The following is a 19,014-nucleotide window of genomic DNA, read 5'->3' on the forward strand; positions in this document are numbered from 1 at the left end:
GAGTCCGAGCTCAACAAACCTGTGCAAGGCAAAGCGAGCGCGCGGTCAATAATGGACTCAGCCAAGCGGGATGAACACATGAGCGAACACGCCGCCAACCTACTGGGCACAGGACAGCGGTACACACGGACACACAACACTGCAAAAGTCCAGTCAAGATACTTGAAAATCCTCTGTGCGGTAAGCGGACACTCTCGGGGAAACAAAAGCCGGTTACTGAATCTAGGTTAACCAAACATGACTGACTCGGGTTAAGTTACTCGTTTAAACTTTTTGCTTAAAAGTTTGTGCAGGGATTGATTGTTCTTTATTGTTATTTAAAATAAGTTTACAATAGAGTGTAGTGGACTGTTTTATAGTAAAAACTGAGTATACGGTGTATATTTAGATAAACAAACAGTAAAATACTGTGCTTGGCTGCTTTTCAGAAAAAAAAAAACACACAAATGTGTTAATGTTTTACATGCATTTTTAGGTAAATGATAATTTATTCACAGTTTTTTTTTTTTTTTTTTTTTGAAAATAACCTATTTAAAAAGTGGATTAAACAATTTATGTTTTTAAGGTATTGTCAGACCTTTTCACCCAGTGATAAACTATCTGGGAGATTAAAACCATATATATATATATATATATATATATATGAGCAATTCCATGAAAATGTCAACCTTGCCATGAAAAGTAAAATGTTTTCACCAAAATAGCGAAACCGTTTCTACATTTTTTGCGCAGGCAAGTGTTTTACAGTACTTTGAAAATACTTAAAAATGTGTCTGTCAATGTTTTCAAACTATTATATTTGATTTACCAAAGTCACACAAATGGCAATTTCACATCTGTCACATCCATAACGAAAAAGTGTCACATCCATAACACAGCTTTTCCCTCAAAAATGCAAAAATGTCAAAATAAAATAAAATCAATCAGTTTTGTTCTATAAAGAGCCAACTCTTATCCTTTTGTTAAGGAATATTTATTTTGGGTTGTGCAGTTTAATTCACAGAATTTCTACGAAATATGTTGTATACTGTAAACTCGCAGACATTTTTTGTCACATCCATAACGCTTGTTTATTTTCCTCATTTAAAGTATAAAAATGTTCACAGATTGAATTTTTTTGATCCCATAACTCTGTGGTTAGTTGTTTTGGAAAATATAAACAGATGATTCAATATAATGTTAACGTAAACTTTCTCTGCGAATTTATGTTTTGAATTTTTACTGCAAATGTCACATCCATAACGCTGGAATCAGCCATATATATATATATATATATATATATATATATATATATATATATATATATATATATATATAAGCAAGCCAGGAAGGTAAAGCCATGTAAAATTTTATTTTTAAAAGAAATATTTGGGGAAAGTGGCTAAATTGAGCTTGTCAAACTGTATTTGAACCTTGTTTAAGAGAGAGAGAGATAGAGAGTGAGAAAATACTGTAGTATTGCAGAAGGGTGCCAAATGGCAAAGCAGTGAAAACAAGTAACAGTTGGCTGCACCGGACTTCTGGAGGAAATGCTGGTCATTATCTGCCTCTGGAAGCCAGCAGAACCATACTATGTGTAGTGTAGTGTAATGTTACAGTATATCTTTCAGAGTTTAGCTCGAGGAGTTTTCATCGGTAGTACAACTTGGGAAGGTGTTATGTATTTAGTGGACTCCATGCAGAGCAACATAAACCAATCCATTAAAGTTTTGAAGTAAACGGGAGGTTTGTTAGTCAACATTTGTGTTTAAGAGTGCATTGGTTTACAGTAGCAGTGAATGAGCTATAGAGAAGAGAAGAAACTAGCAGATTTATAATGTAAGCGTGTATTTGGGTGGTGAAGACTTCAACTTCTTCTAAAAGGCTGTGGTCTCAGATCAGATGGTTGGGTGGAGTTCAGTTTACTAGAGGGGAACAGAGAAGGTGAACATTTGAGAGAGGTGACTGTTCAGTTAAAACATATTTCAAAACTATTCTCATTGCAGTTCATTTATTTATTAGAAAAATTGCAATATATGCATGGCTGGTGTGTTCGGTTTTTATATTTGATTAACCTCACTTATTTTGTACTAGTATTTTGGGATCTTTTACCCCATTCAAGTAAATAAACTCTGTTATTAACTGAACACTTTTAATTAATTCCTGTATCAGTGTTGAGCTAGAAAACTTAAAGTGAGTTAACAGTGAGAAAAAAGGTGGACTGCAGAGTCTGCACTAAGACTTAGGACTTAATAATTTTAGCTGATACATGAGACAAACACAGTAATATACATTTCCTAGGGTAAAATTGGCATGTGCGTGTGGCTGAAAGAGAAAGCATGCCTCTTATGCAAATTTCTGTTTTACATGGTGTGTCCATTGATGTGTGGCTACAGTTTGTGTTCATATAATCATCCTATGATGATTAAAAATAAACCCTTGGCCTTGTATTAATACCTAGAAATCAAATGTAATGTTTTGACATATGCTGACATTATAAGCTCTGCCCATAGATCATGAAAACCTGCTGAATTTGCATAAATTTGAAAACAATTACAAAAGTAAATTTCCCAATACTGGGTTGTGGCTAGAAGGGCATTGGCTGTGTAAAACATATGCTGGATAAGTTGACGGTTTATTCCGCTGTGGCGACCCCTGAAGAATATATTTAAAAATAATTTTTCATATGTTACTCTGGCCTACGACATTCAAATTTCAGTGACTATTTGTGTAGCTTTTGTTCATCAACTCTTAAAGGGCACCTATGGTGAAAAATCTACATTTCAAGCTGTTTGGACAGACATGTGTGTGTATATATAGTGTATAGACTGTCATATTGGGATGATATAAACACACAGTCCTTTTTTTCAATTGAAAGAGCCCATATTATGCATGAAATAGGGTCATATTTTGGTTGTAAGGGTCTCCAACAACAGTCTAATATGGATGTAAGGTCAAAAAACACTTTCATTATCTTGTAATTTGCATTTATTTTTACCTAATTATCCCAGCGACTCCCATATGAATCGTTCAGTGATTCATTTGTTCCCAAACCCCTCCTTAGCGCAAAGCTAATCTGCGCTGATTGGACCGATGACTGTTGCAAATGGTCGATACTGACTGCCTTCAGCACGAGACAGAGTGAAATGCCCAGCAGCTAATTAACAATATAAAATTAGTCAAAGTGCATACACGCTTCATAGTGTAAGGCGTAGATTTTGGCTGCCAGTGGGTGAATGTAAATACAGACGATGGACTTGGAAAATACCGACGACTAACTATTTTATTGAGCAAAAACTCCAAGAACTGGCGAGGAGATCTCCTACCTTGTCACACTCTGCTCTTTTCACACACACACACACACACACACACACACACACACACACACACACACATACACACACACACACACACACACACACACAAAGCAAACACAAAGCAGCATCCGTCGCGTTTTTAACGTGGCTTTAAGGCTGATTTATACTTCTGCGTCAAACGCCAGCGTAAGCTACGGCGCTGACGCATAGCCCTTCGCCGTGGCCATCGGCGTCGCTGACGTGCACCTCTCAAAAAGTGTAACTACACGTCACAACAACTCGTAGCGCAAGCTCTGTGATTGGCCGGCTTGGTAGCGCTGACGAGTCTGGGCGGGACCGAGAGCCGCGCGAATGGCGCAAGCGAATGTTTACAAGTGTGAAGTCCCGTGAAGGAGCTCCGGATGGAAAGTTTTGTTTTGTGTTTACCTCATAGTTAAAGTTGTTGCACGTCCGCCGGTTCCTGCCTCAAAATGAGCGAGTTTGAGTCACTTGTACATCCCGGAAGTGTTCAGGAAAAGCAAAACAGAAGCGAAGAAACTCGACACAGAGGAACATTTACACCTCACTGCCAACTAGCGTTTCGGAAGTGTTAATGCAGACCAACAGAGACAGCGCGCAGAAGTATAAATGCACAGCTGCGCGCGTTGCCTGCGCCGTGACTTACGCCGGTCACTTGACGCAGAAGTATAAACCAGGCTTTACATGTGAAATGAGAATATAGCGAGTTAACCTGATACAGTACACGTGGTTATAAGTAACAAATCACAACTAATTACATTTGCAAGCTAAGTAAATGAGGCAACAACTTTTATCGCACGAACTTACACTTGAGAAATGGAGGAAGAAACTGATCCAGGTTCTGACAAAGTCCATCAGTAGTCTTTACTGATGCTTCCTTTAAAAAAAACGCAGATGAAGTCTTCTTTGTAGCATGTAGTTTTCAGAAGCACTCAAACTGCTCTAGGCTGGGCTATAATGCTGAGGTTTAATCTTTGGGTAGAGACTCAATAATATCCATCTGCACATTGCCACTTCATTTGACCGGCGTGTTTGTGTGCGTTTGTGTGTGTTTGTGGCTTTTTCTGTGTTAGAGGGCGGGGCTGCAGGTTTCAAATCTCCCGGGTTTGCGCGTGAAACTACTTGGTTTCATTGTCACGTCATAGCGAAACACCTAATGACTCGTTATCATCAAGACGACTCGTTTGAAGCACTATGAGTCGACTCATTTATAGATAAATCAACAGTTTTAAACACTGTACACTTACAAATTTAAGCTTTAGCTGGATATTTCACTTCACTTAGAGCTGTGTTACACACTACATGGAAGAGCATTTTCAAAAACCCATAATATGGGCTCTTTAGCAAAATAGAAACGGTGGACCAATTGGAGCGGTTTTCAGACCGACCGTAACTTTACGTAGGAGAGAGGTCCCCCCGCCCACCAATATTGATTGACAGCCTCGCGTCACGATCATATACTTAAACATTGAAATATTTACATTACAAAATAATAGTTTACATTAAAAAACACTAACATGTCTTTTGAGATTTTTCCTAATTTTAAACATTTACAAAAGGTAAGGAATAAAACCCTCTCTGTACCATGTAGAGTTGGGCGGTCCTCAGTACTGCAGCCTCTGTCTGTACCTGTGCAGCTGCTGGTGCCTCTGGAGCAGTGCTGGTCATTCCACCTCATCTTCTTTTGTGACAGCATTAAACCTTCCTTTACAACACAGAAGCAATTAGTCATTTAAAGGAAAAACTCATGAAATACAATTAAAACAATGGGCTAGTCAAGCACCCTTCATAATGTGTCTAAACTACAACCAAAACATGGATTTCACTTGCACTATAATTAATGGTGATAAAAGCTGACCTCATGCAATAAAAATGTTTTTTGGCCGGTGGCTTAAAGTAATTTGACTAATTTTAGATTATTGATCTTTCAGAAATCACAGAATGAGTCAGTTTTGTCATTTCATATAGTAATGTACAACAATAAAAATCTGGCCTATTAAAAACACATCAATCCACTGATGTAAAGACTAAAGAGACTTCATTGTCATCGCAGTGATTCAAGCAATAACAACAGCAGCAATAAGAAATGTAGAAATAGACAAAACAATAAACAAAGAAAATTGCAGAGAATTACATAATATATAATTATATAACATTAAATAATAATAAAAAATAGATACAGTGAAATAATTGTGCAGTGCATGTGTACAGTAGATGGTGTGAAAACAGAATTTTAAAGTATTGCACAAGTTAATAAAATTAATTGAGTTTGTGTAATTATCAGCAACATGGGGTAAAAGGGGAATCTCAAAGTCACAAAACATGTAATGTCATAGATTAAGCACAATGCACAGCAGCAAAGCAAGAAACTGAACATGAATAACAACACGTAAGGCAGCCTGCGTACTCTGTGTATAGGGAGCAGCAGTACTGCTTGTAATATTTATATTATTTGCTAATTTGCTAATTAAATCTGTCCACCGGATGTCACATTTTGGTCACAGACGCATACTTTTAGAGCATTTTTGAATAAATGCCTTTCTGAAATGCGCTGTTTTTCACCAAGGCAAACCAGGGTGCTAAAATATAATTGGCTTAAGGTTGAAATAACCAAAACAAAGACAGACGTTCTGGCACATAATGCACATTTTTAAAGCAGAACATATATACTTCAGCATTATAATTGTATTTTTTATTTGTATAACATGCATATAATGCGGTGGCGCAGTAGATAGTGCTGTCGTCTCACAGCAAAAAAGGTTGCTGGTTCGAGCCTCGGCTGTGTCAGTTCGCGTTTCTGTGTGGAGTTTACACATACCTGTCAACATTTGGATGTGAAAATAAGGGATATGCCCACCATAATAAGGGACCCCCCCCCCCCTAAAAAAAATCCCCAAATTACTATATATGTTCATTTGTAGCTGTTTCATTGTAAATAAACAGTTAAATGGTCAGTAATATGTTTTATTATTGTTAACAAAAGAAAAATAAATATATACATTAGCAGCAGATACATTATCAAACAGTTCAGCTTATTAAAATCAATAGCTATTATAATGAAACAGAATCAAGCTAGCAAAGCTCATAAGCCGTTTCTCTGCTGTATAACTTACACATTCTGATTAAAGAGCAACGAATGAATCTCTCATTCATTAAGATTTAAAAAAAAAAAATACATTAAATAAGAGGTGTCACTTTAAAAATGCACACATCTAATGTTATAATAAAAGCATTCGACTGCTTTCCTAACTTTTTATGCTCATTTAAGACAAAATTAGTTGTGTTTGGAAAAAAACCCCACCAATATCGACATCTTTATATGTTATTATTATTAATTATGTGTATATGTCTGTTCGCGTGTACAGAATCCATTTAGGAAACAGCATCTGTTTATCACTGTGGAGTGCGTCAGCTGACAGTCATGCACCATTTATATGTTTATATAGTTATAGACTGTTTTGAGGATTGTATAGGATGGGAGACGGCACCTTTAATCAAAAGGAAATGGAGTCACGCCGTTTTAATATTTATTTATAAGTGTTTACATTCCTAAACAAAGTGAAAGCACAGAAGACTCACGTTTTAGAGCAAGGGGCGACCCCTGGTGGTTTGGTGGCATGTGTTGCGTTAGGGAGGCTCGGCTGTTCAGAGAAAGACTGAAAATACGGGCGAAAGACGGGAAAATAACTTTGCGGGATGATAGCGGGATAGAACTGTAAAATACGGGAGAATCCTGGGAAAAACGGGAGGGTTGACAGGTATGAGTTTACATGTTCTCTAGATTTTCGCTTGGGTTCCCTTGGGGTGCTCCAGTTTTCCCCACAGTCCAAAGACATGCGGTACTGGTAAATTGGGTAAGCTTAATTGTCTGTAGTGTATGAGTGTTAATGAGAGTGTATGGATGTTTTCCAGAGATCGGTTGCAGCTGGAAGGGCAACCGCTGTGTAAAACATATGCCACAACATTTACCATTGTTGAATCCATTCAAACAATCTCTGGGTCTGGCGATTAGCACTTTTAGCTTAGCTTAGCATAAATCATTGAATCAGATTAGACCATTAGCATGCTGCCAAAAAATAAGTAAAGGTAATTTAATAATTTTCCTAAAGCTAGACTTTTCTGTAGTTTCATCGTTTACTGACAGTAAATCATTCAGTAGCCTTATATGGTCCTAGCCTTATATAATTCAATTCAATGATCTGTGCTAAATTAAGCTAAAAGTGCTCTCGCCAGACCCGGAAATCTGCTGAATGGATGCAAAAATGGTAAAACTCAACAGTTTAATTCTATAGAAGACTTGTAAAATGTGTCTATTTCCAAAAGGAATGAGTGTTCTTTTAAATGAACCGGTTCAAATGGAAAACAAATATTCTCATATTATATTATTCTCATACACTGACTCTGACTTTATATCTTTAGTCAATAGGCAAAGAAAGCACAGGCTTATTAATAGTGTATTCAAAATGTAATGCAGCTTCCTCCATATAGGTTTTCCCTTACATGTTTACTGCTGGCTTACACTATCATTTCTTCTGCCAGTGAGCTCTGACTATCTTTATGTGCACATCTAAGCAAGCAGGCAATGGTCGGGGCAGGCAGCAAAAGATAAATAAAATATTTTTTAAAAAGTGGCAAAACATTCCAAGGTCAAAACTGCAGGCAAGGTGGTAGAAACAATGTGGAAACACTTTTGGTAAAGTCTGCTTACAGCAAAACAATACTTTGCAATGTGTGTTTGAGTGCAGCTTAAATAGTCAGACTGATTAAAAACAGGTGTGTGAGGCTGATGATTGTGGGAAATGTAGTCCAGGAGGGCCCACAGAGACAGGAAAGCAGACAATTTATTGTTCTTTGAAGTAGAGATGCACGAAATATCAGCGCCCATATCGTTATAGGCCGATAAATGCTATTTTTAAGATTATCGTTATCGATCCGATGTCATAATTAGGCTGATATATTTAAGCCGATAAAGACCTACGATACAGACCTGCTTGCCTCGCGCACGCGTAGGTGGAACTTGTTCAGACTTGTCCAGTGCACTATAATGGATCTCTCCTCACACTGATTATTCCCTCAAAGTCCGTCCTTTCTTCGCGTGGCTTGCTGTGCATTAATAACTCAGTAAGTAACCACGTTACTTGTCATTGTAGATATTTTTGATTGAGTGTCATTGTGTATTTTGCTTTAAATCGCCTCAGGAAAAATATTACTTGTGGAAACCTTTCTTGCTCTGTCTCTTTGTTGTGTTAGAGATAGCAGGGGAGATTCACTTAATGCTGCAGGGCCGAATAATGTAAGTTTTGGGGTGAACTCTTTTAGTTGCAGCTGGTGAATGAAAGAGGACATGTGTAACTTGGTCCAAAATTTTTATTACTTTCCGTGTGGTACAACAAGTAAGTCACCAAAGAGGGAACATCACAGAAAATGCTCTCATTGCGAAAAAAAAAACGCTAATCTTTTATCTCTCCCTCTCCCTTCGCTTCACTCACACCCCAAACTGCAGCCCAGTCCCCTTGAAGGACCTGCACATTTTACAACACGTGTAAACATAACGGTTGTTTGTAATCTTATTATTTTTTATTATCAACGCGTTGCTTGTCATTTGTTGTCGATGTAAGATAGTATTCAGTTTGATCGGAATATTCATATTGACTATAACGAGCTCACGTGAGAGCTGTCAAACACACACACACTGCAGCATGGGGGAGAGGTGAGTCCAGTCAAAGGGGCTCTTAACATTCGCTCAATCTGTCTTTATATTCTGCTCTGTGTTTGTCATAAAGTCAGCTCAATGCTGGTTTTGTATCAAAATCTGACTCTGATGGCAACTATGCTTCTACAGTTGAGTAAAACTCTCAGCGGTTTATGATAAACTTTTCATCGATCATTTCTTGCGATTGACGGCAAGAACGAGCGCAGAAGCGCTGTCTGATTGACAAGCAGCACCTACATGTGACATGTCAAAACGCCAAATAGGATAAATCTGTGCCGCATTTTTAAAATGTACTAAAATGTATTATCTGTATTTAGCTGTTTGTTTGTACGGTGGCTCTAAACTGTCAAAACACCTCTAAAAAGAATTTTTCGGACATGACATATTTTTACATGTGTACATCAATGTAACACGTTTTATTCATGACCATTTGAGCTGGTTTCAGTCCTTAGCTCTTTAATTTTTGTCCTATTTAAATATATTTAACATGCTTGTTAATTAAATATCATTTTGTTATTTAAACTATTATTTTTATGCAACAATCAATGTGCATGTTCATTTGCTATAAAGAAAAGGAAATACTTTTTTTGCATGGAGATTTATGTGAAATGGTAAATATAGGTCTATAATCACCTTGCAATTTCAAAATCATAGCTTTTTTGCTTTGAGTATAGACTATTCAGTTCATAAGAGCAGTTCAATCTTTTATGAAGTTTGCTGTATAAAAATATAAAAATTTTAAATATTTATAATTATCGGCCTATACATATCGACTATCGGCCTCCAAGTCTGAAGAATTATCGGTTATCGGTATGGGCCAAAAAATCCATATCTGTGCATCCCTACTTTGAAGTTACTCTTTTATTGGTAGAACATGACAAACAATGCAACATTTCACACATCTGAGGTAGTATTTATAATGATAGATATTTATAAATGGTTTATTGATTTTTGTTTTCCGACTTCCGAAAAAAAATGGTTCAGTAAAACAGCATCATCTGTTTTAGGGCTGCATAATATTGAGAAAATCTGACATTGCGAAATATTCTTTGACGTTAATATACTTTGTGATATGGATATAATTTGTTATTTTAGATTGATTGGGATGATTCTGTATGTGGGTAAATGTAATAAACAATATGCATAGTTAAATACAACATGCGTAATTAAATACAACTGAGGAAAGCTATACAGTAAATAAACAGTGCTTTGTGGTTTTCTTTGGAGTCTAACAGCATCCAAATTTATTTATTCAATTTATTATTGAATAATCAAAAGTATAGTTTTATAAGTGCCCTAGAGTTGAATATCTGTTGAATCTGAGTCTGGTGATTAGCACATTTAGCTTAACTTAGCATAAATCATTGAACCAGATTAGATTTAAAAAATAATAAAAGAGGTGTTTTGATAATTTTTCTATTTAAAGCTTGACTCATCTGTTGTTGCATTGTGTACTGGGAGTAAATAAAATGTAATAAACAATATACAAGCATATGTTACCCAAATGTTTTAAATTAGCTTGAAAGTCTTCAGTCACAGGCCTTAAAAACAAATGCAAATATTTTGCTTTTTCTTATATTAAAATGATAATATTGATAATATCATACATCATAGGCAAAATCTTTGAACCAAGAAGGTTGCTGGAAAAATGAAAGTATAAATGAACTGCTGAGTCATGTTGAGTGCAATAGTACTGAAAAAAACAAGCAGATGTTTTACCTTGAGAATTTTTGGAAAGGGCTTTTGGGGTGAACCAGATACAACAATGCCCTGTAAAAAAAATATGAAAAGTTCAGATGCTGAACCCCACTTCTAATGACAGCAAATGACATTGAGCGAATACTTTAGACACGTAGTACATGTTCAACAACTGGTTTTACTTTAAAATCATCTAAAGCATCATCACATTCAGAAAAAAAAAAAACAGTTTGTTGGCAAACTCTACTTGCCTTTCACAGCAAAAGCAGCTATGTCTTGAGAACCATATGTTTTCAATGTAACGGCGCACTGATACACTGGGTTTTATGAGGAAACTGTTTTATTCTGCTTCTGAATTAGATTTTAAAAGATGGAGTTTGATTAACATGAGGAGACTGTCCTACTGTCAGTGAATGGCAAATAAAAATGTTTCTTACCAGAAACGCTATTTCAAATGAGTCCGATTTACTGTACACTAAACAGCAACTACGTTTTACCAAAGGCGAAGTTAAGATGTTCCTTTATCCCACATTGATGCTTTGTGGATAAACTAGAGATGAAAAAGAGACCAAGACCTTGAGTATAGTGAAAATTAATGAATGAGAGCTTCTAAAATTGTGTGAGGCATCCACTTTTTGCCCTGTTGGCCTACCTTGTGTTTTATTTGTTAATTTAAGCTATGTTTAGAGATAAATATAATTTATAAACTATACATTATTTATATTACTTTATATTGCCTATACAACACGTCTGATAAACATTTTATATTAATGGGCAATGCACAAATATTGATGTTTCACAGTGTTTTTACACTACATTATTTGAATCTAACAAGCTTTGTTGACAATGTTTGCAGTGTTTACATTGCTCTACGTATAGTAAATTTAAATCCCAAATATCAGAAATGACATGTTAAGATTAAATTAATGTAAATTTTAATGTTATTGATTGATGCACTTACTTGACAGATTTATGCATATTTAAGTAAAGGTGGTTTGTGTACAGTTTTTAATGTTTGGTAAAATAGAATTTAGTAATTTTTCAACTAAATATACTCTTGTCCTGATAAGTACATTTAGAGTTGGAGTTTTTTTGCAAGAAAAGCAAAAGTGGATTTAGCTGATTTGGCTGCAAAAGAAAATCTGCCTTGTTGTATATATATATATATATATTTATATATATATATATATATATATATATATATATATATATATATATATATATATATATATATATATATATATATATATATATATATATATATATATATATATATATATATAGTTAACAGTTTTTTGTATTTATTTTTTCCTGTTTGTTTATGCTTTTGATTTGCATTATGGGACCCTGATCTTTCTTTCAACAACTTTTAACCTTGAAAGTAAAAAAAAAAACTGACCTTTTAATTAACATTTTGAATAGTTTAAAATGATCTGCTGTCTGGGTTGTGTCGTATATTATTGTACAAAAATCTTAAAGACTTATTTCTCAATATGTTATTTCTTATACATTATAGTATTTCAAACTCAATAAAATCACTTTGTTAAACTATATAGTTTATTTTCAACATCAAAAGTCGACAGAGCAGAATTAAAGATCCCATAATGCAATTCACAGCAATAAATAAATAGAAAACACTTAAAACATGTTTTATTTATTTATTTATTTATTTATTTTTTTACAGTGTGGCCCATATGTAGGCTCACCACTGTTAACCTTTATTTAAAATAAGCAGAAAAGTACTTTACTATAATATGATTGTGGCACGGTGGTTCTGTGGTTAGCACGATCACCTCACAGCAAAAAAATTGCTGGTTTGAAATTCAGCTGTCAGTTTCTGTGTGGACTTTGCATGTTCTCCCCATGTTTACGTGGGTTTCCTCCACAGGCTAAACACAAGTGCTGTAAGTGAATTGGGTAAACAAAATTGGCAGTAGTATAGGAGTGTGTGTGTGTGAATGAGAGTGTATGGGTGTTTCCCAGTACTGGTTTGCAGCTGGAAGGGCACCGCTGTGTAAAACATATGCTGGAATAGTTGGTGGTTCATTCCGCAGTGGCGACCCCAGATTAATAAATGGACTAAACCTAAGGAAAATGAATCGGTGATAAATAATATGATTTTAAAACACTATAATATTTACTGTAAATAGCTTTGGTATTTTTTATATGATACCATTTTTAAGTCTAAAAAAACAGAGAAAAGAGCAGACTTTAGTTTAAAATGAAATATAATTTGACTGAGTTTTCATGTTCTCATATTTCAGCAGCTCCCAGCTCTTTTTTTCTAAACATAACAATTCACCATGAACATGAGAATGAATGGAAAGAGCTCCCTTTAGTTTATCTGTAATCAAAAACCATTGAGACGGTTAGATAATATTTATTAAAAGTTATTCAGTGACACTTGTAAAACATGAGGAGGGGGAATGTACTGTACACACGAAGAATCGAAAGAAATGAAATAATAGGAAATGCATCACTGTGTTTTGAATCTAACTTCATTACTTTCACATTGGGTGACATGGTGACCCAGTGGTTAGCACTATTTCCTCACAGGAAGAATGTTACTGGTTCCAGTCTCGGTTGAATCAGTTGGCATTTCTGTGTGGAGTCCTGTGTTCTCGTGTGGTTTCCTCCTGGTGCTTAGGTTTCCCCCACTTTCCAAAGACATGCATTGAATTGAATGAACTAAATTGGCTGGTGTGTGTGTGTGTGTGTGTGTGTGTGTGTGTGTGTGTGTGCGCGCACATGTGTGTGAATGAGTGTGTACTGTATGTGTGTTTGTTTCCCAGTACTGGGTTGGTGCTGGAAGGGCATCCACTGCGTAAAACATATGCTGAAGTTAGCGGTTCATTCCGTTGTGGCGACACCTGATAAATTAAAGTGACTAAGGGAAATGAATGAGTGATTACTTTAACATATACAGTATATTAATTTACAATTTTTGTGTTTTTTTTATTTATTTATTTTTTTTGAGTATGCACTAAAGATTGGGGTCAGAGTAGTTTTTCAGAGTAGGATGATTTATGTATTTAATATTGATATATTTCTAACCTGGTTTTCTCCATATGTTTTTATTAAATCTTCAACTTATGTTTTTTTTCTAAAGGTGCTTCTTCTTGGCTTGCTGGCTTTAATACTCACAATCATATTTTTACTGAAACTCCGCTGCAGTGATAAAGGTACCATCTCTGTTTTGTACAGGTTAAGAGTGAATTTATAACAGCATTTGGCTAAAAATGTCATTAATTATTTTAGTTAAAGATTGTCCAATACAATAATTGAGATATTGCCTATCCCATATACATTATGTTTACTTAAATTTGCTGGCATGTTTTAGACAATTGCCCAAGTGTTGAAACTAATGTTGTGTAAGTTACTTAAAAAAAAAAGTTTAAATTACTAAAACTGTATTCAAACTACTTCTCTAATGACTTTGTTTAGAAAGTAACTTAGTTATTCATTAAGTAATTTAATCACCTGACTCAATACTAACAATCCACAGAAGTGGTTGTGCATAAATCTTAATAAAAGTTAAACTCTTAATTCTTTAAAGGTCCTGTGAAGTGCTTTGAAATGTGCATTTTTTTATTTGATGTTTGATGTAATCTCAACCAAACAATTAAGAAAGGGTGGGGCATAGAGTAACTCCTCCTCTTTTAAAAAGAGCCAGTAGTGTTTTGTTTTAGCTCTGCCAATGAGTGATTGAGCTCAAGCGCATCAAAAAAGCAAATGTCTTGATGGGGGAGAGACATGTCAGATATCAGAGAGCAACTGATTGGTTATGATTTGATGAGATGTGAATAAAATTGTTGATCAATTTAGGTGGAAGTGACAAACCACAAGCTTTACATGTTTATATGCGTTTTATATCATCGAAATGTGAATTTTGTCACATTTCTGGGGCACATTAGCCTATAGATATTTTAAAAACTAACATTACTGATACTAACATCTTTTAAAGCTTTATTTTATTTGATTAAAACTTTATTTTAATTTCATGGGACCTTTAAATTTGAGTCAAACAGGATCTTTTTGTTTCATTTTAAAAACAAACTCATAAAATACATTACCAGTCAAAAGTTTTTTTTTTTTTTTTTTTTTTTAAGAAAATTATTCAGTTCATCAAGGTGGCATTTATTAAATGTAAAAAAAAATTGTTAAATATTTATTAAAATTTTAAATAACTGCTTTATTATTGTGTGTAGTTTTAAATTAAACTATTACTCCAGTCATTATTGTTTTTATTACTATTACCATTAATAGTAAAAATAGTGATTATAGTAATAATAGTAATAATATTAATAATAATAAAAAAGGTCATGCGACTGAAGACTAGAGTAATGAAGCTGAAAATTAATCTTTAAAATCACTGGAATAATTAAATTAAATTATAAACCACTAATGGAAAGTTATTTTATAGTGCAATAACAATTCACAATTTGTACTGTATTTTTGATTAAATGAACACAGCCTTCGTGAGCAGAAGAAGCTTTAAAAAAAAAAAAACACTTAAAAATCCTACTGAACCCAAACTTTTGACCAGTAGTATGTGTTTAAATATACTGTACATAAGTCAATGACCCCATACAATTACACTTTTTAATGGCATACATTTTTAAACATTTCATTTCTTGCACAAATAAAACATTTTTTAGTTGAAAGACTATTTATACCTTATAAATACCTTATTTATACCTTCATACCTTAAATTGCTATGAACTAATATATATATTTTTTTAACTTGGGTATTTGTCTTAATATATGATAAATATTCTTTAGGTGACTAATACAATTTTTCTGCAAAATATATGTTTCTCTGAATCAACATACACTCACTGACCACTTTATTAGGTACACCTTACTAGTACCAAGTTGGAACCCCTTTTGACTTCTGAACTGCCTTAATTCTTCGTGGCTTCAACAAGATTCAACAAGGTACTGGAAGAGAGAGCTTTTGGTCCATATGACATGATAGCATCATGCAAATGCTCCAGAATTATCAGCTGTACATCCATGATGTGAATCACCCGTTTCACCACATTCCAAAGATGCTCTGTTGGATTGAGAAATGGTAACTGTGAAGGCCATTTGAAACAGTAAACTCATTGTCATGTTCGAGATAATTTGCGCTATATGACATGGTGTGTTATTCTGCTCAAAGTACCCAACAGAAGATGGGTACACTGTGCTCATAAAGGGATGGACATGGTCAGTAACAATACTCATTGTTACTCACTGTGGCATTGACACAATGTCCAATTGGTACTAATGGGCCCAAAATGCGCCAAGAAAATATCCCCCCACCATTACACCACCAGCCTGAACCATTGATACAAGGCAGGATGCTTTCATGTTGATGACACCAAATTCTGACCCCACCATCTGAATGTCGCAGCAGAACTTGAGACTCATCAGACCAGGCAAACTTCTATTGTCTAATTTTGGTGAGCGAGTGTGAATTGTAGCCTCAGACAGTTTCCTGTTCTTAGCTGACAGGAATGGCACGCAGTGTGTTCTTCTGCTGCTGTAGCCCATCCTCCTCAAGGTTGCGTGAAAACCCCAGTAGATCAGCAGTTTCTGAAATACTCAGACCAGCCCATCTGTCACCAACAACTATGCCACATTCAAAGTCGCTTAAAATTCTTCCCTATTCTGATGCTTGATTTGAACTGCAGCAGATCGTCTTGACCATGTCTACATACCTAAATGTATTGAATTGCTGCCTTATAATTGTCTGATTAGAAATTTGCATTACAAGCAGTTGGACGTAATAAAGTGGCCGATGAGTGCAAATAGATCTTTTGAATTTATGTACAGTATCTAAAGGAAGTGTATTTCAAGTAACTGTAATCAAATTACCTAAAAAGTATTATCATTTACTTCATCAGAAAAGCAATTTAATTGCAGTTTGTTACTATGTAACAAATTACACCCAACACTGGTTGTTACCTGTATTTATTTATCATGTTTTAGCACATCATTTGCATGTTTTAACATACTACAAGCATGATTTCACATGTTAGCTTGTTTTCATAGCATGTTATAGCACATCATAATTACTTTTTTTTGTGATGAATTTATGTGTCATTGACATTAGGAATGAAGGCTGTCATTATATTCATATTACATTTGAGATATTTAGACTAACTTGTCTTTATTTTGTGGTTTCTTATTTTTTTTATCTTCTCGGATAGTCATTGACAGCTGTAAAAATAGATGCATATCCAAAAGTCATGATGGTAATGCAGGGTGTCGCTGCGATGCTGCTTGCGTAAATGAAGGCACCTGCTGTCTGGACTATGAGGAAGTGTGTTTGCAACCAAGTAAGTTACATTTCTCTTTCTTACGCACATAAGTCTCACTTTCTCTCTGTGTTCTTTGTTTGTGCAAAATGCACATCATGAGTCACAACATCTGTTCAAGTTTTGAGGAAAATGTCTTTTTTTGCAACCACCCACATCACTTTTGACGTCAAAAAGTGTTATTTTCTGTTGAGTAAGTACGAAAAGAGAAAAGGTCATCATTTTTGGGGTTTTAGAAATCTGTATTTCTTTATTTCTCTTTTTTGACACATCAACAAAATTATACAGTTTTACTGCCAGTAAAATAGATGCTGTTTTTAGGGGACCTAAATAATAATAAATAATCTGATAGGTGTTTTGAGCAAAAAATTTATAGACACATTCTGGAGACACAAAAGACTTATCTTAAATCTTGAAAAAGGGGTAAAATGCCTTTTAACATCATACATGCAAAAAAATTACAATTAAATAAATAAAATAAAATAATAATAATTGAGCCAAATCAGTCCCTGGTGTACACAACAGATAAGATGACTGAAAAAAATGGACATCGAACCTTTTATTTTTTCCTTCTTGAACTGTTTTTATGAATGAAAGTAAATTACACTCAATTTCCAGTCTATTTCTCACTCAGAGTGTGGCATTAGCTGACTTAAATATACTGAACAAGTCACAAAGACAACATATTATAAATTCTTAACCATGCATTTTTTTTTTTTTTTTTTGTCAGTGTTAAAGTTTTGCAACCACATCTGGCCTTTCTGGTGAACTTCTTCTTGCACATAAGAATGAAACTTTTATAGGATAAGCTTGAGTAAATGATGACCTGTTATCAAGAACTGACATTTATGTTAATATTTTAAAGCTGCATTTAACAAATAAAAGGTAAGGCAAAGTGAAATTAATAATTTGGTAAATTAGTATATAGCTACTTTGCAAAAAGAAGATACTAGCTTAAGTGTAGTGTATGTGTGTGAATGAGAGTTTATGGATGTTTTCCAGTACTGGGTTGCAGCTGGAAGGTCATCTGCTGTGTAAAACATATGCTGGATAAGTTGGCAGTTCATTTTGCTGTAACAAACCCTGATAAATAAAGGGACTAATCCGAAAGAAAATGAATGAATGCATTTTCCATTTTATTTTCCATTCATTTTTGCACACATCAAAAGAGTATTCACTGAACTGGTCCTTTTGCCCAAAAAGAAGGATTTCTCATCATTTAGTAGCATAAAGTTGTGCCATATTTTGAGCTTGTGGAGAAAGGTTTGAACTCTCGTAGTGTGTATGCTGAATGTCTTTATGTTTTGTGTGTATTAAAAGTTACATAATGTGTTACTATTCATTATTGATGAGTGCAGTTGTTCGAGAATGGTCAGACAGGTAAGGGTTGATAAACAATCTAGAAGCATAATCCAAAAACAGGCAAATGGTCGGGATAGGTGGAATCAAAAACAGGAAAAACCGTCCAAAGGTCAAACCACATAACAATTCGTAATAATGTTAACGGCCACCTGGCTGCCGGTCAGAAGGAGACGGAGTACTGAGACACTTTAAAATAATTTCATATCAAAATAAACAAAACAAACGGACGACAGCTTCGTCAAACAGAAAGCGACAGCCACATAATACGCTTGGGCCCAGTCCTCTCTTCTCTAGCTCTGGCGTCTCTCCTCCTTTAAGCTGAAGGCAGGTGTCTCTGATTATCTCACTAACTATACCGCCTCGTACAGCCTCACGGCTCTTGGCCCTGCCTCTAAAGCAACATACCCCCCATATTATACCATATCATACCCCCCTGCGAGCACTCCCTGGGGTCTGTGCTTCAGGACCAGTGAAACCTGAGTATAAATAGGGCTGAGAGAAAGGAGCTGGACAGCTGACGAGAGACTGAAGAGAGACAGAGAGAGGGTAAAAAGGGATTTTATTTTTTTTTAAGTTTGAGGTTCGGTTCCCAAAACCCATTGACACTGTCCTCAAGTAACTG

The 19,014-nt window shown here is 35.0% G+C and overlaps 1 protein-coding gene across 6 annotated transcripts in view; it reads left to right on the forward strand.

Moving 5' to 3' along the window:
* The window catches only part of enpp1 (ectonucleotide pyrophosphatase/phosphodiesterase 1), a 117,846-nt gene continuing 98,832 nt past the window's right edge, over positions 1 to 19,014 (forward strand). For 5 of the 6 annotated variants that reach the window (XR_012395613.1, XR_012395612.1, XR_012395614.1 and 2 more), the window contains exons 1-3: positions 1 to 180; positions 13,835 to 13,907; positions 16,923 to 17,051. Coding sequence is in view for 3 of the 6 variants with exons in the window: in XM_005160441.6 (XP_005160498.1) it covers positions 52 to 180; positions 13,835 to 13,907; positions 16,923 to 17,051 (331 nt within the window). In the remaining 3 variants the exon portion in view is untranslated. The remainder of the gene's footprint in view (positions 181 to 13,834; positions 13,908 to 16,922; positions 17,052 to 19,014) is intronic. The other variant, NM_001030168.1, reaches the window with a different exon arrangement.

Source organism: Danio rerio, chromosome 20, assembly GCF_049306965.1.
Source record: "Danio rerio strain Tuebingen ecotype United States chromosome 20, GRCz12tu, whole genome shotgun sequence".
Lineage (NCBI taxonomy): Eukaryota > Metazoa > Chordata > Actinopteri > Cypriniformes > Danionidae > Danio > Danio rerio.